The sequence below is a fragment of the Athene noctua genome, chromosome 5, assembly GCF_965140245.1.
Source record: "Athene noctua chromosome 5, bAthNoc1.hap1.1, whole genome shotgun sequence".
NCBI lineage: Eukaryota > Metazoa > Chordata > Aves > Strigiformes > Strigidae > Athene > Athene noctua.
The window spans coordinates 44,995,560-45,020,420 of NC_134041.1; the positions used below are offsets into that span (position 1 = coordinate 44,995,560).

The following is a 24,861-nucleotide window of genomic DNA, read 5'->3' on the forward strand; positions in this document are numbered from 1 at the left end:
ATTTCCATGTGCTGCGTTGTATGAAGAGAGGCTTGTGGAGAACATCACCAGTGTTGACAACACCTTCTACTTCTGCTCCCCCAGCAGCAGCTAAGATCTGTTTTGCTGCCATGCACTGAAACTGGTATTCAGTGAAATCATCTGTATATAAATTCACTGAGTACAGTGCCCAAGAAAAAAGATGCAGTCTAGCAGAAGTGAGGGAAATGAGAACATAAAAGAACAGATTTAAAACAAATGCCAGTAGGAAAAAAAAAAAAGGACCTAAACCGAGATACAAAGCTGGCTGGAAGGGAACTGGATAAAAGGGGTTGAGCTGGACACTAAGACAGATTAAAATTTAAAAGCTAGAAACTAAAAGCTTCAGCCTAAAATCTGTAAGACCACATGATTCTGCAATATAGACACTTCAACTGCCAATAAATAACTCCGAAACCAACTGGAAAAGTATGCATTTATGGCTATACCATCACAGCATAACAGCATATTACTGCTATCAGTTACTCCCCTAGCTGCACAGAGGACTGCTTTGGATTTGGAAGATACAATCGCACTAATGAACTATACGGTGCTAATATGGCAGCACAGTATTTGTCAGAATTTTTGCAAGATTTCTGAAATTGCATTTAAAAATTAAAATTAAAGCAATTAAATACAAATCTACACTATATTTTTTCAAAAGCGTGCCAAAATCAGGAAATATCCAGATTTTTAGTGATCTTGAAACAAATGCATCTCCCTTGTGCATATCTTTTTTAAAATACATGAGAAGGATCTATCCTTTTCAACAGATGAGGAGAAAGCATAAAAATATAGAATGAATACCCCTATCACTCATCACAGTCCTGAGACAGATTAAAACCCTCAAGACTCAAGTAAGGTATATTGACATATGTTATTGTTCTTCAGTCCAAATTACAACCTTGCTCAAGATTAGTAGCTCAAAACATCAATAAATTTCAACATTGTTTCAAGCAGATACATTTCTCACTAGAGTATCTGCCACTGAGAAGCACTGCTTAGAACAATCCACCAGAGACGATCTGTGAATTAAACACCACACACAGCTAGCCCAATAATTGCCCACTGGTGCCGAAAGAACTGGATAGGTAAACTCTGTACACTAAAAAGCATTTTAAGGGAACATCTAATGTTATTTTCATTGCTGGCAGCTACTCAGTGCCATCCACCTCAAAATTCACAGAGCAAACAGACCTCACAATGCTGGTGGAATTTTAAATAGAAAGTTTTCAAAATTTCTACTATCAATTTTGCAGTAGAAATAGGGAGATCAGTGTAAATAATTCTAGAAAGTACATATTAAAAACCAGTTATTTGCACTTCAAACTATACAACATATTTGGCACAAGACAAATGTAATAGTGGCAAGAATATCCTCTGAAATAAAACCTTATGCTGACACCTACTGCTAACACATTGTAGAAAAGCAATGCATTAAGAACTAGTTTCAGCATACAAATGTGGTGAACATAAGTGAACCATTACAGATTTAAGTAACATCAAATAAATAATAATTCAAATCAAATAAATAATTTGTTATCTCAGATCAGCTAACATTGTTTATTCATTACCTTGTATCAGCAATTCAGTATAATAACAGAGGGCTTCAGAAAAAATCTTATTAATAAGGTTTTTATATAGGTCAAATTTCTACTGAAATTGCAAAAACAAAGTAAGCTTTGATACTAACTGCTTGCAAAGTATGAAGAGTTAAAGTGGATTTTGGTCCTAGCTCAGAATCCAGTTCAAATCTATGATGTAGATGTCAGAGCTCTGCTCCAAACATTACGAGAATGCATACCTACTTGGGGGTCTTCTATACTTCTAGCCTCCATACCTTTTGGGACATCTTCCTTTCTCATCAGAATGCTTTTCTGCCCATTATAGAAGCTACAGTTTGTTTGAAGCGTTTCAAAAGTCACCACTTTACATCTATTCTTAAAAAACGTATCAAGGTTTTGCACTAATGAAAAAAAGAATATATGAAGGCATGAAGATGCATCTTCCTCTAGTACAGCCTCATGTATCAATGCATAGTTGTAGGTATACTAGCACCTATTTTTAAACTATTTCACCATTTAGAATTACTTACTACAGATGCATCAGCAAATTACTTACCGAATATGACATCTGGATTTTTGTGTTGGGTACCAGTTTCACCTTTCCTTCACTGGTCAGATTGACATCTACAATTCTATTTCCATTGTAACCAATTTCAAGTTTTTTGTAAGTCCAAAGGTAATAATCTTCTCCATTTTCATCTGCTTCTCCAACAATACCTGTATATGAAACAAGCATAAGTGTCTATTACAGGTATGCTTTTCAAATATTCTGTAATCACTTTTTAAAAATGTTCATTACAGAAGTTTTGCCAGCTAAAACAGCAACATAACTACAGTAAATAGAATACAGCAGACCTTTTGCTCTTTTTTTTCAACTCAATCCACAGGTATCTGCCAGCAGCGTTTTGTAATGGCATTAAAAGAAAAAAGCATGCAGTCACAAACACTGCGGAAGAAACAGAAGACATAACAGCAGTTCCTCTAGTTTTATTTGGAATTCTTACCAGATAAACAAATAGCTGAATACAGATTTGATTTCATTGAACAGAACCTAGCCAAGACTTCTGTATTTTCCCATCTACCATCTATCCCTTCACTTTTCTTCCTCTTAAAAATTTTACTTTCATTCTGTATTCCTCATTAGTTCACTCTCCAACACATACTGTTTGCTCTCATTTGCACATAAGCTTTCAATGCTTCCCAGTAATGACAGTTTTTGACTACTCTCTCTGTTACTTCCACTGAAAAATTCAGAAAGTTATCATTTACTCAAAGATTTTTACTACCTGCAACATGCAAAGCTGCTCAGATGCTGCTGGAACATTAGAACTCAATTGAACTCTGTATTAGCCACAATTAAATTATTTTCAATAAATTACTACAAAATGTCTAATCTACTACAGAAAAATTCCAGAGAATGTATTATGCTGGGGGGAAAAAAAAAAAAGATCAAGTCTAGCAGTCACCAAGTTCACAGGCTACAAGTGTCATCTTTAATATCAAGACCATCATACCAAAGATCACATATAAGATGGAAAGCCACAATAAAAGCAGCACTCAAGATATACAAAGGGGAGAAGGGAAACAAGGGGGCAGTGGGAGAACAAGTAGGTGAAGAATATGGAATAGGTTGCCATTGAAGCAGCAGGTCTATGAAGGAATAGCACTTGTGCATTACTCATGCTTTTTAACTTTCAAGGCAGTATTTTTCTGTCATGTTTTTCACTCATGCTCATCTGTCAGGATTGCCTTGTATATGCCATCCACATGAAAGATGGGCCAGTTTGTGTCTATGCCACACAGCCTAGCACCTGGCACACCATCTGTTCCCACGGTAGTATCCAAAACCATGACAATACAGACCTCTAAAACTACTTAAAGGACATTCTAATCAATCACTACCTGAAGGAGTGAACTAACACAGTCCTCCATATACTTAGGGAGATGTCCTAAAACAAAGACAGTCAAGCCTAGTTACTCCACTGTGGGACAGCAATTCAAGGAAAAATAGAAAATGGAATCATTTTATCTGAATGCACTTAAGAAGATCTATTTGTCTTTTTCAGTGCAGAAAATAAAGTACAAACCTTCCAAAGTCCTCAAACGGCAGTCATTACCTTCAGTTATTGGTATAATAATATACCGAAAATAATAACAGTTATCAGTATAATAAATAATTTGAAGTCATTACCTTTAGTTATCGGTAGTTAAGAAAAGTTATTTTATGTCTAGTCTTTACTGAAAATTGAGTACTCCTTACTGGATATTTTGAAAACATCCTAAGGAGAATTTCAAATATTAATGGTTGTGCATATGACTTTGACATGAGTAAGCCCTACCATGACCTTGCCAAGATGGAAAACCACAAAAAACATAAAAAATTAACTGAAGTTTGCCAGGAGAAAAGGAATGCCACAAATCCATCTGGATGAGCCTAGAGAACCTAGAGACCTGAGTGGTCTGCTTTAAGAATAGAATTAAACAGAAGTTGCCTAGAAACTCTGCAGACATTAAGATCATCTGAACCTTTTTCTTCTAAACTTTTCAGAGAACACTTACTTTCTTTTGGTAGCACAAAAAAAAGACTCTAGCCATTTACATTTAGGGAACAGAATTTTGGTTTAATCCAGCTACAAGACACAAATCAAGAATGAAAAAAATAGTGGACTGGGTGATACAGTGCATATAACACATGCTGGCTAGTAAGGTTTTCAGAAAAGGTAATCCAAATGAAGTGGATCAACATGATAGTCTTCACACAGAAAGCCATTTCAGCACAAGATATTTTTAATGCAGGCTGAGGGTAACCAGGTCTGGACACTACCTTAATAAAACAAAAAAAAAATTCTCAGTATTCAGAGTATTTCAGACATGTCATCGTAACTACTAAACTTCTCACGCCTGTGTATTTTAACCAGTCCTAATGTTTTTCATTACAGTTACTGAAATTAACAGTTGTGCAATGGCAGTCAATCATAAGATACTAGTTTTCCTTAGTATCTCTGTCACCACATTACATGGTACTAGGCAAGTCTATACAATACAGTCGAAGATATGAACAAGCTGGAGGAGCCATGTGTACAGTATCACTCATGCCATATTCATAACATTTATAATAAAAACTGTTCAGTGAGCAGCAAGTCTCAGAGCTTTAAGTTTTAGCCAGCACTCAGAGCCTGAAATATTCCTATTGTTGAACAGACCCAGCAAAACCAGAATTAATGCAAATAAGCTATATTTAGAGTTTTCTAAACTGTACTCAGAACACAAAGGTCAGAAAGAAATGTTTAGACTTGCAGATAAAAACTTCTGATCAGTTCAGTGTATCCACTCCTTTCTCAGCCCCCCATCAAGAACCAATAAATTTTTTGGAATAAAAACCAGGCTAATATTGACTGACCAACCTGCAGTCCTGCTAGTTTTACCTAGTCCTCAGGAGAAACAGACTGAAATAGTCAGCACTGATTGCTTTCACACTTGATCCTTGCATACTACTATCAGTACTTATGATGTTGCAGTTACCTATTACGTATCACAACTTGAGGCCCTAGTTCCAAACAACTACCAAAACCAGCCTCTTAATATCATACGAAGACAGTATCTAGCTGTTAGCTGTAGCATCAGGAATGACTTCTTGCGCATACGAAGATATTAAAAATACTGGAATCGCAGTAAAACAGATTTTTCAGCTGAGAATAAAATGTAGTCAGTGTGTAGAAGATCTAGTAAGTACATTTGTGCTTTGGTATTTGAGATGAGAACAATCAGTCCTGAAAAAGAAAGTCTTCAAGACTCACTAGCCACGCAGGTTTCCAAAGAAGTCTGTTTAGCATCCCATCATCCTTGGACAGTCTAAAGCCTATGTAGCTGCCACTAGTCTAGGAAAATCATTCACTGATCTTTTGCTGAAAGGTCAAAAGCATAAAAAAATATGGTAGCAACACCTGTCACTCATGTATGCTTTTAAAAAGCCTACCAGCAATTGCACAAGAAGTAAAGGCCACATAGATTAATTAGGGTCTATTCCAAGCCCTGCCACAGAAGTGTTACACACACTAAACAAATCAGCTGAAAAGAATTAATACAATATATGAGTACTCCTGTCAAGCATTATAATGATATCTCTTAAAAAGATACATTTTTTAAAAAGCAAGAACCTTCCTGACTAACTGATAAATAAATAAAGCACTAGCGTTTCTGGCTGGGGCTCACGGTCATCAGATAGCTACTTTCTATAAAACCAATTAAAACTATAAGAGCTAAACACCCCACCCCACGCCCTGTCAGAATGAATGAATGACGTGTAGCATTATTCAGCATATATGCTACCTATCAAAGAACTTTCATCATGTGGCTTGAACTGTATTTTTGTAGGTGTTATGAGATATTTTTTGTTTTGTTTTACTTCTTTCACTGAACATAGGCAACAAATACTTTACCTTAAACAGCCTTTTGTAGTGCTTTTCATTTCCTTTCAGTTTATATTTACAACAGGGAGATTAGGGTTTGGGGGTTGGGTTCATGGCTATCCGTGCAAAGTGCAATCTGCAGAACCCTCTTTACTAGGTATGTGATTACAGATTACAAGGGAGTAACAAAAACCAGAGTTTAGGAGACAATGACAGTAAAGACACATACTTTTTTTTCAAGACACAGGCACTTCTAAACCCAAATTAGTAGTACTCAGCAAGAACAATTTTAAGAACTGCATAAGAACAAATAAAACCCCATAAAACCACAAACTTCACATGCAAAACTTAAAAACCACTAAACCACGATAGAAGTAAATCAAACAGCTTGTGTTTGTGTACTTGTGTTAGTAATAAGCACAAGAAGTAGCAAAATAAAGTTTAAACATTGAACATTTTTATGAAAGTTGTTGTTCGTGAACACATTAACATGGGCATTACATCTGACCTATCTAATTACCACTCACTTGAACATTTAAAAGAATTTAACCCTAAGAGCTTGGTATTATTAAATCTGTGCTTGAGAAACAAAACAGATTTTCACTGTTTTTGTAATTCACTAGCCATCCTACTGTTCTATCAATGCAATAATCCTTCAATTTATTTGGTTACATAAATTCTACATACTTGTGAGATTCTTATAATGAAGCTTAATCGTTAAACGACTCCATGAAACCCACTAGCACAGGACTTCTGTAGTTGTAATCATGTTGTTCATGCAGAGTAACACTCACCCCATATTGGCAAGTCATCAATATACATCTGGTACCAATAGTGATTTTTAATAGCATACACAAATGCATCTCTTCTTCCTTTGTCCAAGTCAATTTCACAGTAAGTAGTCTGCATTACATCATCTGCAAAAAATTAAAGCACAGGTATTGATTTATTAATGAGCTGACTCAAAGGGAAGGCAATCCAAGCAAAAGGAGGAATGGACACTGAGGGAGTCTTTAACCTCTTTTTGGCTATCCTCAAGTAGGTAACAAAAAAGGACATTTGGAAAAGGAACCATTAAAACAATTACATGATTGTTTTTGTAAATCCACCCTTCCACACGCAGAAGCTTCCCACAGACTGGATAAGGAAAGGTTTGAAAGTATCCTTCTGCTACTTCATCCACACTAAATTAAGAACTATTAGCTGATGACAGCTTTATCCAGACAGACCATGAGACATCTTTTACTTTACCAAGAGGTATGAAATTATTAACAAATACTTAAAACTGTGTACTATAACATCTCTCCATTTTAGTATAATCAAGCTCACTGACTAGGAATACTATTCATAAAATCAAAAATTTTTTTTAAAGTTCTCAGAAATTATGAAGAAACTACCATAAAGGAAGAAACAATGCAATCAGGGTAAGAGTAGAAGAAAAGGACAGAAGACAAAAATAGGAATAAAGCAAAGAATGCACAAGAGGCTGCATCTGGAAATAAAATAAATCCACCTCTTAGAGTCAAAAAGCCATTTTTCCCCATCTACAATTTATAAGAAATGCAGTTAGCAGCCATTCTTTCACATCCCAGCTTCCTTCCCTAATGTTTCCTTTTCAAGTTAAAAAAGACATAAGAGCTCATATTTACAAGAATTCAGGCAGCAACAGGTTTAGAGACAAAAACTCCCCCTCCCCATCTACTTCTTAGTAAATGTTTTCACTCTGCAAATAGTGAAATAAAGTGAATGTAAATAATTCCAGTCCCCCCTCTCTTCTCCTTTTGTCATCACTGGAATTGAGGACCCATTTCCAGCAGATAAAATTAATTTGTGCCCCAAGTACAGCTCTAATCTGTATCAAAATTCAGCTTTCTCCTACACACTAACTTCACTATAAAGTTTAAAAAGAAAAATCAAATACCCTGCACGGAAAGAGCACTGGCAAGTAGAATATTTCCAACACAAAACATTATTTCTCTGATAATGACAATGTGTAAAAATGAAAATATACAGAGTTCATCTGGTCAAATAAAACCAAAGCAAAGCCTGGTGAAGCAAGACAGTAAAATCCAACCAAAAGCAGACCTGCATAGTTGCATTAATTTCCTATAGCCCTGGAGAAAATAGTGCCCCTAGCTACTATGCAATGGATGCATGTGTCTCTCCTATTTCTTATAAAAACAAACTTTAGTATTTTCTACTTTTGTTTCTTCCAAGACCCAATGAATGCACTCTAAAAAAAAATTCATTTTTCAGACTGACTTATTAGACAATAAAACTTCTACTGGGATTAAAAAAAAAAAAGATAGTAACAAAACCATTCAAGTCAATAAGGGTCTCAAGAAGACTGGGTTCATTTTCAGGACTCATATCGTTACATTCAGGAAAGGAAAGCCATTACATTTGGCACCACAGCTAAAACACAGAGATATAAATGCAGGCTTCAGTTTGCATTTATGCTTCTACTGAGCTGGATCCTATACTTTTTGGACTATATTCCCCCAAAAAAGTCTGCTTGGGACTTTTTCACCATAACAGATGTTTTTGAGTCATCTTGACATTAATTAAAAGAAAAAAATAGAATCACTGTCTTCTGAATTTGTTGCTAAGTGGGGATTAATTATTTTCAAAATACTTAGCACTATTTCTGTCACTCTCTAGCGGTTTCATACTATACTCAAATAAAGGATAACACCTTTCTAATGTTAAATTTTTTAACTCACAAAGGACTGTTCAACACATAGAGGTCAAATGAAAACACACTGTGAATTTTAAGAGAGAAACTGGTAGATGCTGTTAAATGAAGCATTACTTAGCACTGGAGCACAGAAGCCTGATCTGGGGAAGTCCTACAGGGACCAGGCTGGTTTTAGGTGGCTCTCTCGACTGGTTCACCCACGCACACTGCGGTACCAGCACAGCTGAAGGACAACACAGGGATATAAGCAAGTGCTCCTAGCAAAATAAAAATCACATGAAATACAAGTGCTCTTTTTAGAGACCTTTCCTACTTTATAGCCTGAATACAGAAGCCTTTGTTTGCATTTATTAACCAAGACAAATGTGCTATTAGATGGTAATCTAACACCGAATTACTCCATGAGCTTTCAAACCTGGAATTTGCCACCTTTGTTTTTGTTGTGTTTTGTTTTCTTACTAACTGAAACACCATTCTGCATCTAATACTCTAAGATATAAACAGTGGATTTTGCTGCTATGAAAAAAAAAACCACCAAACCACCAACTTTTAAACAGCATTTGAAGTGAAATGACTGCACGGACATCTGACTAGGCTGCAGAAAGCAAGATGCCACCAACAAGATGTCTTCATCCATCTTTATGGACTTTATTCCCAATATTCAGAATATCAGAAGAGGGCACAGAGATATTACAATCAACTACATTATGAGCAGCTCCACTGCACATACACAAAACCCCAGCAGAATCATTAGAAACAACCTCATTCAATTAATGCAAAACACAGGCATGACTTTACAAATAGTATGTGATTTCACCCTCAGCCATACTACACATACAGTTCCTCTCACCTCCCCCTAAAACAAATAAATGCAAGCAAGAGGAATGATGACAAGTGCTCCTTTCTCCAGCCACTGAGAATGCTGAAGCTGTCATTTAGTTACAGGACAGGATTAGACGGTTAAGCTTAAATCTGCTGTGTTAAATGATTAAATGAAAGTAGTTTAGAACAGCACTCAGTGGCTGGGGAAGCTGAAGTCTACTTCATCACAGATCTAAAGTTTTGTGTATGTTAATTCTTATCAAAGTTGTGGTTGTGTGTGTAGTCAAGAAGAGTGTGAAGATATAGGTATGTTTTGTGTTTTGTCTACATCAGAGATGTCAAAGAGGCAACATTTGCTATATGATATGGATTCAGTAATGTCAGTAGCACATTAAGCAAAGATAAAAAACCATAAAAGCAAGACTCATAACAAAAGCAGGTGTGGTTATGTCAGATTTCAAATTTCCTATGAACAGTCAGATTAACTGGGTTTCATTCAAACCTATAAACCATACAGAACCTCATTATGTCTGACCATCTCCTAGTACAACACTGAACATCATCCTGAATGACTGTCATTTTCTAGAGGTGCTGCATTCCTTCTAAGGAGTTGTCACTTAGAAGTATGGTCATTTAATAACATTTCTAGATAAGTGCAAAATTCAAGTATGTTAAAAATCCTTTTCCCCTTTAAATTCATCTTCTATAATTGTTATTGTACAGCAGTGTCAAAAGTTAATTTTTTAACCGAAGTTGCTATGATCCCAATGTTCAATACATTTAATAATTCACTAGGTCTCAGGTGTAACAGAGGATGTCAATTTAAAAGCTTGAATAAAGAACTTGACATATTACATAAAAAGCATTCTTAATCTAGATTTAGCTTGACAAGAGAATTAAGACAATTGAACACTTAGAAGTTATTTTACAATACAAGTGTATGTTAATAACTCATTACTTTCTTCACAAAGATACTTATACAGATTTGAGACCTGTGATATAAGAACAACATTACACAGTATCACACAGAATCATCCAGGTTGGAAAAGACCCTTGGGATCATCCAAGTCCAACCATCAGCCCTACTCTACAAAGTTCTCCCCTACACCATATCCCCCAACATCTCATCCAAGCAACCCTTAAGCACATCCAGGGACGGTGACTCCACCACCTCCCTGGGCAGCCTATTCCACTCTCTGACCACTCTCTCTGGGAAAACTTTTTTCCTCATGTCCAGTCTAAACCTCCCCTGTTGCAGTTTAAAGCCATTCCCTCTTGCTCTGTCACTAATTACCTGTGAGAAGAGACAGCACCAACCTCTCTACAATGTCTTTTCAGGTAGTTGTAGAGAGTGATGAGGTCTTCCCTCAGCCTTCTCTTCCTCAAACTAAACAGTCCCAACTTCTTCAGTCACTCCTCACAGGGTTTATTCTCCAGGTCCTTCACCAGCTCCATTGCCCTCCACTGCACTCACTCTAGCACCTCAATCTCTCATATTGAGGTGCCCAAAACTGGACACAATACTCCAGGTGTGGCCTCACCAGTGCAGAGTACAGGGGGACTATCACCTCCCTACTTCTGTTAATCACACTATTTCTAATACAAGCCAGGATGCCGTTGGCTTTCTTGGCCACCTGGGCACACTGCTGGCTCATGTTCAGCTGCTTGATTATTAGAACTCCCAGATCCTTCTGTTCCAGACAGCTCTCCAGCCACACCTCGCCAACCCTGTAGCAACGTTCATACATGTAAGAAAGGGAAATGCAGCTACCCTGTATGGTCACAGGTATCCTTTCACATGACAGATTTTTAAATACAAAAAGAAACACTACTTCATGGAATCCTGCATTCACTGTAAATTTGCCCCACCAGTCACCACTACAAGCATTCAAGTGCAAACCTCCATTCTCAGGAGAATACATTTCTGTAGCACCATTATTTTTCTCATTCTGTTCCAAAAATGCAGGCAAGGTCCACTGATTCAGCCAACAGTGTTACTTACATAGTCTGTGGTACTTCAGTTACTGACAACAGCAGCCTAAATAATTCTTTGAATATGATGAACAACATGCAGTTTCCCACTTACCTGCCACTGCTGTCCAGTTAAACTATGTTGAGAAAGGAACTAGTTTTTATTGTAGAAGCTAACTTATCAGAACGATTCTAATTCTCTTTTACTCACTCCAGAGGAGAAAAAACTAGAAATATAAAATTAATTTAATTTTGTAAACTCTTACAACGCTCATTTAAAGATGAAGAATACCTGTAACTGTTAGTCTTGCCATAATCCCAAACACACACGAGGAAAAACATGATTACCTGCTAACTCAGAACTTAGATCTCATTCACATATTCATGAAGAAAATCTGTACAAGTCTTTCAGATGGTCAGGCCAACATTTTGAAAAGCAGATCACTATGATTAGGTATTTAAATACATATTCAAGCATCTAAATGATTACTGAAAGGTACTTGACCAGCTCTTAATTACTTCAGCTGTAGATGTTAGATACTCAACACTCCTTGAAGCTGTATCTTTTTCTTAAGAACATATGAATCTATAGGTGCCAAAACATAAGCTTTTACTTGTTAAGAGAAAAACCCACCACAAATTACCAACAACTCAGTTTAATTGCAGCAACTTCTGGACCACTCGTGCATGGGTGGGAGCATAGATCAATCACAATAAGATAAAATTTATCCATTTAAAAAAGTAAAATAATTCACTAATACAATTGTAACTTGTTCAGTTACAAGATCTACCATTAAAGAGTCCCCAAAAACCTGAGCTACCACCACATTTTGACAACCAAACTGGCAAGTAATTGTTATACAGATGCTCAAATTTTAACAGCCAGACTATGAAATTTAAATTTTCCTACATGCATTGGATATAAATTGCATTGATTTTATGACAGCTTTTAAGCCTGAAAAAAAAAAAAATGCATCTCAGATAGCAATCCTTTGCTCTTTTTACTTTAAAAACTTGTATATCAAGGGGATTTGGATTTCAACGAGTTTTACGTCATTTTCTATTAAATAAGTACTAATAACTATTGATATAATAACATTTAATTTATACTTGTTAATCTGAAATTTGAAAGAAATGTTATTTTAATACTTTTAATAGTAGATTGAAGATAGTAAAATAGTTGACTCCCATTCAGATTTTACTTCATGGATCCACTGCTAGAAATACTACAGCACCTCCTGATACAGAAGCTGCTGACTGCCAGCTAACAGCAAAGAGATTATTGTCTTCAACTTTTATCCAGAGGACAAAGATTGTATGAGGAAAAAACTTGAAGTGCACATGGACAGCTTCCCAGATCATGTACACAGACTCAGTCATCAACCAACTACCATGTACCACCTACTTCACAGAATACATCTGACCTGCAGCCACTTTTGTTAGGAGCCAACTCACTGCAGGTCCAGTAGAGATTATCAATCTACATAGAGCACCAATATGTTAATAATGATAAATTAATATTTAAAAAGCAACAAGGGACATGGATGAAAAGGAGTACCCTGCCTGCTGGGAAATGTACCAGTACGTCTATCCTTACACTTACAAGTCATAAACACATGATTCTTGAAATCTCTGCTCCTCTGTACCCATACAAAGCCTGTTTTAAACATCATGCCCAGTCTGTCTGGAAGAATATACCCCAATATAGCAACTACATACCTGGTGTGCACTGGTAAAATAATTAGACACACAAAAAAGCATCCAAAAAACCTAGTACAAGTGGAAGACCAGACCATAAACCCCGAAGAAATTGCATTCAATTTTTCACCATACTTTATATAATAGAGAAAATCTGAAGCTTTTTGTGTCAAAACATCACCACAAGTGGGTGTAAATCATAACCTGAAAGCAAAATGAGACTTAAGGAAAACAGATTTACCTTTTGTAAAGAACTATGGAAGACAACAGATAACTAATATGGCATGGACATAAATCAAAGGCAAAACAATCACAAAGTACAAAAACCAAAGCACTTTTCCACCATTCTGCATTAATGGTACTCCAGCATGCTTTTGGCTTCCTGTGGTTCTGAATTCCAAAAGACTTCTCTTAATCAAACAGCAATGCTAACAGTTCCTATGTACTGAGGATCTAGATGTTCAGTATTACCCAAGTTGTACTTATTTTTGTTTAAGAAAACAGATGCTAAGTATCCTTGTTTCAGCAATTCTTTAACACTTAGAAAAAACTCATTAATTTATCAATTTTTAGAGTATTTGGATATATACTTGAGAGTTTATTCACAGAATGAATGGATTTGTCCAATGCTCTGCTTCTGCATACTTCCCTGAGAAATGGCAGAAAATACTCTGGAAAGCTAAACTACATTGGACTACTGACTATAAAGTGGTCACAGGAGGCGGCAAAAGATAAACTGAAAGCTTCATCTACCTCATCTGTTATTTCGGGAAAAAAGATGAACATGCCTTACAAATCTAAACCAGCCTGACTACTGTACAACAGAGGCTCTAGGTTTTTTGGACCCCTAAAGAAGAAAATTTTTCAAGCATTTCAGCCAGTTCCTGATCTAGAGCCAGTCCATCCCCTCCCCTTTCCTTGATACCATCTCAACACTTCCACTATAAAACAGATTACTAAATTACTACCTCCAGGGTCAACAAGGAAAAGGGCAGGTGCAGGACAGAAGTGCTGAAGAGAGTGCTACAGAACAGCACCATCTGCTCAGTACTCCCAGTCACAAAATGAAAGACTTGATCTAGCAGAAGTTTTATATGATAGGAGGATTAATTAACTATGGATAATCTTCAGAAAACAAATCTGGGAATAGGACGCTTCATAACAGTAAACATTAACTCACAAACATTCCAGTCTTTTCGATTTGGTGCTGCATCTATAGAGTACACTGGAATAATAGTCTTTGTAAAGATGTAGCAATTAAAGGAAGTAAAAATTACACATATAACTGGTTTCAAAAATAAGTATTTATGATATTCTGGCATCAGAAGTTTTACTTATTCTTCACAGACATGTTGAATTGCTGCCAGTTGCCTTCTCTGTTCTATTTTGAGTTTCTGAGCATATTCTATGAGGTTTGACAGGAAAACAATTTCTCCCATACTGAATAATACATTCAGCAGGCTACAAGTCTTGCAAAGTAGTAATAGGATTATTTTCCAGTGTTTGTGCCGGTATAGTTCCTTTCTTAAAAGGAAAGATTCAACTCCAAATTCCTTTAATGCAGAGATGCTATCCCCTATGCAACTTGAAAATTTATGAAGAATTTGTGGTTTTAACAAACTTTTAATCTTTTATTCCACTTATCCTACTTATAACAAAAACATCATCAGGTCTCTTATTCTGCAGATAGCCAGTTCTGGTTAAAACTTTTTTAACTTGCAGAAACTCAGTCCCATCTCATTGCAAATGCTGAGACAAGATACTACACTTAAGTTCTCCATCTAGTTAAACACTGGTGATGCAACAAAGTGTAGCTCTCTAGGGGAAAAAACCCAAACATATACACAAAACCCCAAAATTAATTAAATACACAAATGTTAACATTCAATACTGACAAAAAGAATCTGTTATTATTTGAAGCTCTGCAACTACCAGTTACAGATATCTGAAAGGGCTCTGGGTACCAAAGAACACAAACGGAGAAATTATGCATTATGCAATAGAACTCAGCACTTATGTCAAAAAATTTATTTGCAAGAGAAGTTAAATGTCATTTCTGGAACAGTATGGAAAGAGGGAGAGGGCAGGATACAACACAGGAAAAAATCAAGACTAGCTCTATTCTGACTGTCATACGATAAGTTAGAGCCCATAATATAAAAGTATTTGTCAAAGGTACGTCAAACTAGACAGTAAGCAGAAGGATACAATAATTAACTTCGCGTTAAGGTAGAACTTTGAGATGTTGAGCCCTTGATACTCCTTTGCAACTGCAGAGAGTCTGCAAGTATTCAACACCATAGGAAAAAAATTAAATATTCAGAATTGATAATACCAGAATTTTAATAACAGTAAATATTCATCATTCATAGGCAGAAAGCTTAGTTTTACTTCATAAAATGTAACCAGGTACATCAGAAGCATGTATCTTCCGCAAGCATCTTCCTCAACAGGCATATAGATGAAAACTGTACTGTAAACTGAAAAGTCAAGGGTAGCAGACAACCTTGCAGGGTGCTTCAAGCAACAATATGAAACACTCAGTGGCTAGCAGTAGCAAACTTTCAGCTCTTCTACTTCAAAAATCACATTTTAAGGGTTTGTAGGGTTTTTTTAAAGTGATGAAATGCACCTTCAATTGCTTACCTTTAAACTTGATGTCAAGACCACTAAATTCCAATTCAACTCCTTGAAGTGCTTCTCCTAGGGTTTCATGGTAATGGCTGATGCTTTTTTTTGATCCCACACAGAAAGGAAGAGAGAAGTATTTATATGTTTCTTGGCGATTGTGGTAGGGTCCTACTGTATTCATCCATAAAACAACTTCCTCTTTATCTTGGTACTGAAAGATAAAGTTATTGAGTTAGATAAGAAGCTCAGCAGAATAAAAATATTAAAGAAGCTCTCTCATATTAACTAGCAAGGCAGCACTGTTACATTTAAACAATGTTACAGGCAACAGTTACATTTAAAGACAGTCAAGTATTTTTGTCTTTTGTGTGGCAGGGATTCTAGGACAAGATTTTCAGCCTGCTTTCCTACAAATAAAAAAAAAGCTTAGTTGATCATACATTTTCTTAGAGCCTATCATTGAAGTATCAGAAAAGGGAAATTCATTCAAATTTAATAGAGAAGCAGAAGATGCAGAGGGCATGAGTGGCAAAAAGCAGAAGTCTCAAAAATAAGTAAGCGTTAACAAATTTTACGGAAACACACATCAGTTAAAAGCAAAACTCTACTTATGTCCACCAAGAGAAAGGAAATATAAGACTAACATCTTGTTAAACAAGATCACAGCAAATAAATCAGGCAATCTACCCATGGTGACAGGTATACTGTGTTTTCCCAAAATGCAACTCCTTTTAATTTTTGTAACGGTATAAATTACATTCAGAATTCCCAGAAGAGCACAATGTCTCACAGGAAGCACTAAAATTAAACTGTGGCATTCCTACAGTAGCCAAGAGACAAAGTCAGACAGAAGGATTGTATTCTGATGCATTTCCAACATTCTCACAGTGAAAAAACAAAACAGCAAGGAATCTGGTGACTGCCATGAGAAACTCTTTCCAGGAACATCCATGCTTCACTTTCCACAGCTACTGCTAGCCAGGAAAACTTATTCCTTGCCTAGGAGACAGTAACCTTTTTCAAACCCTTACAACTTTTCAACGACAAAAAAGTCCTTAAAGTCATTCATCTATCAGTATTCAAATACTGCATCAATTCAGGAAAATTAAGTGATTTGAAATCATTACTTACACTATATCTGAATGCACCTAGATGATGTATCAGGTTTGCTGGTTACTACAAAGCCTCTCACCTGACACTGCTTCACCTACTATAATTTCAACAGATTAGGAGGGACAGTGATGTAACTTTTAAGGTAGAAAAAACCCCCGTACTTATAAATGTACACACCTGCGAGCACAATCACCATATAGATCCCGATTTTTTTTTTTTTTTTAAACAGTACTTTATTCTTCTGGACTTTAAGACCAGTATGCAAACACAGACCACATTGGAGAGAAAAAAAAAAGTCAAATGTTAATTAGCCATAACTATTTCATAGCACACCGCTGAAATACTGAATACAGTTCTGCATCTCCCTTTTAAACAAATGAACAAAGGTTCTTCAACACCATTTATTCTGAATAACCACAGGTATACCAACAGGTTAACTCAGAAATAATTAGCTACACATGGAACGCAATAAAGTCTTCAGATGAGGTGTTTAAAAGTTAAACTCAGGGATTTAAACAAACATGCTTTGGGAAATAATTTAATACCTTTATACTAACATGTCATCTCAATTACAAGCCTCATCCTTTTTTTTGTTTACAAAGATGCACAAGGGTCATCCCAGCCTCTTATGTGAACGATCTCCAACAAGCAACTTTAAACATCTTATTAATTTCATTCTGAGCTGCAGCAGAGACCAAACACTTAACAGCTTACCAGACCTAGCCATATGCAGGCACACACTTAGGAACATTTGACAGGTAAAGAATTTCAATGAAGGAGCAAAGAAAGAGTAAATGACACAACAAGATAAAGTAGAAATTCCTGCTCTCTACCAGCAACCATAAAGATTATACGAGGGGAGGGAGACCACAGTTCCAGCCTCCTCAGCAGCAGAAACAGATAGTGGAATCTGCACTACAATACCATCTCTAGCTCTTGCCAATGTAGCAAGGGACAAGTTGGTTCGTGCCTCTTTCTAGTCTGTTATGCCTAGCACGTCTTCTATTTCTTCCTCTAACAGCTGCACAACATATTTTCAGCCCTTTCTCAAAATGGCCTTAACTTGTCAAGAGCCCACTATAGCATTACTTCTTGTAATGCAACTACTTACATGTGAACTGAGCTATGTCTCTGTTCAACCTTCAGTAATAGCATATGACAACATCCTTAGGTCTCTGAATTCATCTTTGCCAGTGCCTGAATAAAGCATGCACTGACCACTGCTTTACTTAACTTCTTGTTTCTGACCTGCTTCATTCATCCTGAGTTGGGACCTCCGGCATTTTTGGAACTATACCAAATACCCTTCAAGTGACAAAAAGCAACTTGTTAACATATTATTCAAAATCTTGTTACATTTTCTGATCTAATAATGTAGCTACATTGCAATAACATGTACAATAACAAATTTGGTCTTTGCTTGTCTCTTATCTACATGATACTTAGCTGTCCTTCAGAGCCTGCAAGTTTTTCCCACAATGACTTCAAGATGCCATCAGTCTGCTCTAGAGAGAAGAGGGACCAAATCAAACACAAGAAAGAATTCAGTCTACATTTATTACTTCCTCCCTTCTCACAACCATACCTGAACAGCACAAGAGAAGTCCGCTCAGGACTGCTACATAAATAAAGAGGGCACTTCAGCCATCCCAGGCTACACTTCACTCACAGTCAGCAAGTCCCTTGCCACAGCAATTTGCAGCCCATCAGGTGCTCCTAGTGCTCTCCCAAACTTAAGAGAGCTGTAGTAAGAAACCCATCTTAAGCAACTTCAGCCCGAATTTAAGGGGGGGGGGGGGGGCGTATCTAGGAGAAACTCAAACCGATTTTCTTCTCCCTACATTTGTTGTGTTTTGCTCATTCTCAGTTATAAATATGAGCTTTCATGTTTAAATACGTTTCCTTGTCATGATATATCTCATCCTTATAATCTTACTGTAGAGGTAGGGTAATTTGGTGGCAAAAACTCAGTGCTATCAAAGAGTTCAAAGTTTGTGGTGGTTTGGATTTTGGATTTGGTCATCTTTTTTCCTTTTTCATTACTGCCTTCACAATATCAAAACATCTGGAACAAGTAACAGTGTGAACATAGAGAAAAACAATTCTTATTTAGGCAAGACAAAGAACTAGAGTATATTGTTGAACTGTTCTTTCACCTCTATATGACGACTTCTACATTTGCAGAAGGCTAACATACAATGTACCTTCCAGCAAAAACGTCACACTACCAGAGAGATAACATAAAATAAGCTGCTAAAGAAAACCCAGGTTCCAAGGGAGCCACAGCACTCAGATAGTCTCTATCAGTACCAGCCAGATTTTGGTCAGCACATTCACTGTCAGTGTTGCAGTAGTTTCAACTACTGACATGCTCCATTATATCTTCTTTCAGCATATGTGCAGTCTTACGCAAACTGTGGAGAACTTGGAGCCACAGAAAACAGGAAAAAAATTTCAGCTCCATAGCACCACGTTTAATTCTTAGCTGAAAGAACATTTCAAGAAACTATTCTCATCAGCCTTAGACACACTGGACAAAATGACAAAACAGAAGAACCCCATATTCTTATTTTTACTGTTCTGATGAGCAACTGTTCAAATGTACCCTCTGACCTCTGAACACAACAGAGCAAATCACAATCTTGTTGCCTTCTGGTAACCTTAGCAGCCATGTCAGCAGTAACTAACAGTCAAAGCCAACATGCAGTAAGACAGGGTGTGAACAGTCCAATGGCTTCTTTCAAAAATTGTTACACAGCAATATAAAACTTGCATAACCAACTGTGTGATAAGTTTCCTTATCTTCTGCTACATAATCAGCAAGTAAAATACTTTGACTCATTGAGATTCCACCAAATCCCAGAAATCATTAAAAAAGTATCAAGAACTCCCTATGAATACAGGTACAGAACAAACAAAAGAGGAAGTTGGCTACAATGTGCAAGAATATCCACATCACACACCCAACTAGTTAAATTCACCAAGAATAACTGTCATCGTAAAAGATCTAAATAAGAATTTCTTACTCTCATTCCACATATGATAAGGGTCCCGAGTCATTATTTGACCCATCACTGCTCTAGGACTTTTGGAAAAGAAACAAATGTATTCCTAATACAGCTGTATCTAAACTACTGAGGTTTGCAACAGGGCAAGTAGTAATGAAATAAAGTCAAACGGTAAAATAATTTGAAGCAAAAATAATGATCTGTAGACTCCAGATAGCTTGAGTGACATAAATCTAGTATCTAGAGTTACACTTATGAGTCAATGCAATTTTATCTTCATCCCTTATGAAAACAAGTGCCAAACAACTTCCTAACATGAAGGACTTACTTGCCGTACTGAAGTAGTGCTATTTCAGAAATTCTTTTTTGTTCTTCATTCTCTTTCCTGACCTGTTTGCACAGAATTAGACGGTGGAAAGGCAGCTTTTCACATGCCAGAAGATGGACACCAGTGTCCTATTAAGAACATAGTAACTGGCCAGACAAATAAGGTCAACAAAGATGCTGCAGTCTCTACCCTCATATATCTCAGCAAGCTCTTCTGGTTTTGGTTCATATGAAGGAAAAATACACTGCATATAGCTCAGAGATCCTCATTAACTTCACAGGCACAAGCATTTAACAACTTGATAATGGTGCCAGAATTCACTATTTCCAAATATGAGAGAAGACTACAAAATACAATTTTAAATACCTTTTATTTACTGTAATTTATGAAAAAAGTAGTACGCATTCTGTAAGCATAGCAAGTTTGGCTTTACACCTTTTTCTGCACTAAATATCAGCTCGGTAATTTCAGTAACTATATGGAATATATCATGATCTATTTCAACTGCGCAAAACCAGAGGGGCATCCTGAACAAGTCTCAGCAGCAACATGAATTACCTACAGTACGCTGGTACAATCTGATTAATGGGAAGCAACCCTTCAGACACTTTTTTCTGTAATTGCCACCCAGGTGATGGAGGACCAATCTGCACCTCACATGCAACCCATGTATCGGTTACAACCCTCATCACAGATGGGGACATCTGTTCCAAAGCACCACAATATGGTCACACTGCTTGTTCAGAGCACTGGGCTACAGAGATATTGTGCATGTCTAAGCTAAAATCACGTTAAACCCATCTATACCAGCATTAAGGCAACCCTCCCATTCTGGCCCCCTGCAGAATATTTAACTGGCATGAAGCCTGAGCAGTTTGATCTGGCCAAGCGTGGACTTACTCCGTAACAATACAATTACTGAAAACTCAGGTGTGTGCACCAATTTTAAGGTTTAACGCAAAGACAATCTCCATATGTCTGTACAGTTAAAAAACTATTCAAGCATAGCAATGCTGAGACTATCTTCAACGCAGTACATATATACTTCTTTCTTGTTACGCAACAGGGCACTCGTGATGTGAAAAGCAATTTAATGTTCTCTTTACACACCCGCAGAAATTAACATGGTAGCCCTAGAAATAAACTATTCTGTAAAACAATTAAAGCTAGATTAAGTCAGTATATGAAAAGTTGCAGAAAAAGGATATGAGACTAGCAGGTTGTTGATATTCTTTAAACCATGAAAGCACCTTGCAAAAAGTGACAGAGGCACAGAGAGGGTTACAACTACCAAATCTTATGTGATGAATCAGCAAAAAAAATTCAAATCAAGATAGTTTCTTTCAGAACATATGCAATGTTACTCCTTTTCTCACGCTGAAGTCTGGAGTATGGCTTTCCACAATGCAGTTCCTTGAATACCAGCTCATATTTCAGGGGAAAAAGGACCAACATTATTTGTTGCTGGCAGAGCAAAGCTGCAGAAGGAGGACAGGAAATGAGAGGCAGCAAGTAAGACTCAACCGACAAGTAATAGCCCAGCCTTTTATTCCCAGTATCTTACAGACACTCTATCAAGCACTGTGATAATACTCAATGTTTGCAGCTAACATCCATAGTCTATTAAACTGCAATTTCAGCCTCATGCTCTCCTTCAGATAAAGCAGGTTATTTCTAGTTAACATCTCTTCATTTCTTTCTGAACTGTAGGCCTCACCAAAGCGTGACTAGAACTGTAGACTGCACAAGCAGTCCTTTTACTGTGACACTTGCAAGATGCACAAGTTTGCACAGGCACACCACGTCCTGCTTCTGTGACATTTATTTCACCTCTTCAAAATGGAATCCGGAGAACTTCAAAAAGAAATCAGGCTGCTCGCCCGCACACAACTTTGTATGCAAAGAGGTATTTTACATGCACTGAAGTGTCTTCTACAGTGTTTCTCTAACTGACAATTTACAGATATTATACAAATGTCATCATTTTATGTATTAATTTTAAACAAGCTTTACAGGCTCAAAGCTTTAGCATACTTTATCAAGTTTCAAGTCAAACAAAAATTATTTTCTCAATCATTATAAATTAGAAATTTTTCTACACAGTATAGACTGGGTTTTGTTTATTTTTCGATGTTTGCCATGTATTTCCATGCTTACAGAGCATTGATAATTAAATTGAAGCAATGTTAAAATTAAAATGCTACCTACTCATTAGACCATTGCCCCACAACAGAACCCCCGGGTTTCAGAATCTTTTAATGGTTTGACTATTTTATCATCAGCTCCAAGTCTAGCAACAGAATATGTGAAGGCAAAGGCCAGGCAGAAGTCCACCAATCTTGCTTCTGCAGAATCAGCAGATACTGTAGTAAGGCCACCAATATCTCATCTATACTATCACTTCCATAAGTAAAAGGCCAACTGTCAAAAAAATGGTCCAATTATCGGAATACAGGCAAAAAGCAGGTACATGACACACTCTGAAGCATGAAAATAAATTAAAGCATCAGCAGACAAGTTTTCAGTTAGCTTCCGATAAATTGTTCCATTGAGGTCTGAAGTTACACTGCTGCACTGTCTTCTGATAATAGATTTTAAATGCCGTGTCAAATCCCAATTTCTCTTCACTTACTATTGATTTTAAATAGCCAAGTCTTTATCTTATAATTGTATTTACAGTACTCTTACCCTAAAGAAATGCAGACACTGTTTTTAAAGACTAATTCAAATGCAAAATACAGGATTTAGCTGTTGATCCAATTAAGTTATTCATACCTAGTATCTCCAGAAACACTAGTACTTATAGTCCTAGAGCTTCATGCAGAGCCCTCTCACAATTACCTTCTATATTTGTTTAAGCAGTCCTACAGTTATAAAGGACACATACAAAACAATAACAGCCAATTTATATTAATACAAAAAAACCCATATTATAGCACACGTGTATCGTGCTATAGTATCATATACTGTTATGTATTACAGCAACAGTAAAGGAACTTAAAAATTAACCCACTAACACAGAGCATTAAATACTCAAGTCAGTATTTCTAAATGTTCAGCATGTTCAGTACAGATAAGGCCCTTTACAGAGGCAGTTACAAGTGAACTGTGGCAAGATGTAACAACACACCTTCATCTAGATACGATCAAGTGCTTAGGCACGAGAAATAGCACTCTAAAGCATTAATAAGAAAACGGCAGTGCATAATGGTGTCCTACCAATAGGACTGAAGTCTTAAAGTTAGTGAAAATTTACATTTTGAAGTTACTAAGTCTTGAATCGGTATATTACTATTTCCCCTCCACTTCCCCAAAAAGCAAGCAAACCCTCCAAAATGTAATAAAACACTTTGGTTATAGAAAAGATTAACTGTCTGACTGCAATCATACTCAGGCTGAAACTCATTAAAATGCAGTATTTAAGGGACATGTCCTTCAGGTTCTTAATCTCAAAATTAGTGTACTACTACAAAACCCTGTCCATGTTTCATTCGTGCTACCAATGTTTCCACTCCAACCTCCTGTCCAATATTAAAGTATCAAAATATCTAAGCAAGGAGACAGCCTTCCAAATAAAGGTAACTGTCTTCCTACATCAACTATTTCTAACCTATCACATGACGTTACTAAACTGGACATCATGTGAACGAGAATACTAAAACAAGCAACAGAGTTATAATCTTCGAGAGTTGAGTAATTAAGATGAAAAAACAAGCCTTCAGAAAGACTCTGTGATTTCCATTGGGAATTGTTTAAGTAATCATTCAGAAGACACAAAACCCATCAGAATACACTTTGGAAGGGAGAGCTCAAAAATAAATAAATTCAATGACAGCTTTATGAAATCCTCTTTGCCCCAGAAGACTACCAATATTAAATGATAAAGTAGAAATCCCTCAAGTCAAACAGCCTTTAAAATAAACACAGTGCTATGCTGAAAACCATCTCACCTCAGCAGAAATGTGATCCTAGAACACAGGTTCAGCAACAAAACTGGGACATAAGCTAGCTCAAAGAATATCTGCTCCTTGAAAGTATTCAATATTAGCTTTTCTGTTGTTAACTGCAGCACTGCTAAGTCCCACTACCTTTTAAAAATAAAGACAATCCTAAACAGTTTTCAAGTCTCACAAATGCATGGAATTAGGCAACTAATTAACTATTGCTTACAGAAACTATCAATGCTATTTATCTCTTTTATTAAAAACACTTATTAAGCTTACAATGCTACACCTAAAGAAAGCGATGTTAAGAAACTGAGCCAGGCTACTCAACAGCACAAAAGTTCTGACAGACAGACACTGTGTTTAATCACAGCCACACTCTAAGCCACACCACTTGTGAGGAAACAGGGATGGTTTTCAGCAAAGACTCGTTCCAAAATCACATCTCAGCTCATCGCACAGACTTCCACCCTCCCACACCCAAAGCCACGGGAAACAACACTCCGATGCAAAGTCAGAATCTGATGAAGCGCTGGTACTTACTTCCTAGAGATTCTTTCCGGGTGATACTGCCAGTACTTTAGAAAAACTATTATCATACCAATAGGTGAGCGCTTAAGTCAGGAGTGGTTTATGCACCCGTTTTTCTTAGGCGT

The 24,861-nt window shown here is 36.7% G+C and overlaps 1 protein-coding gene across 1 annotated transcript in view; it reads right to left on the reverse strand.

The window, feature by feature from the left end:
• The window catches only part of TM9SF3 (transmembrane 9 superfamily member 3), a 51,579-nt gene that overhangs the window by 25,815 nt on the left and 903 nt on the right, over nt 1-24,861 (reverse strand). The window contains exons 2-4 of the mRNA XM_074907304.1: nt 15,828-16,023; nt 6,787-6,909; nt 2,140-2,300 (exon numbers count right to left, since the gene is read on the reverse strand). Coding sequence (XP_074763405.1) covers nt 2,140-2,300; nt 6,787-6,909; nt 15,828-16,023 — 480 coding nt within the window. The remainder of the gene's footprint in view (nt 1-2,139; nt 2,301-6,786; nt 6,910-15,827; nt 16,024-24,861) is intronic.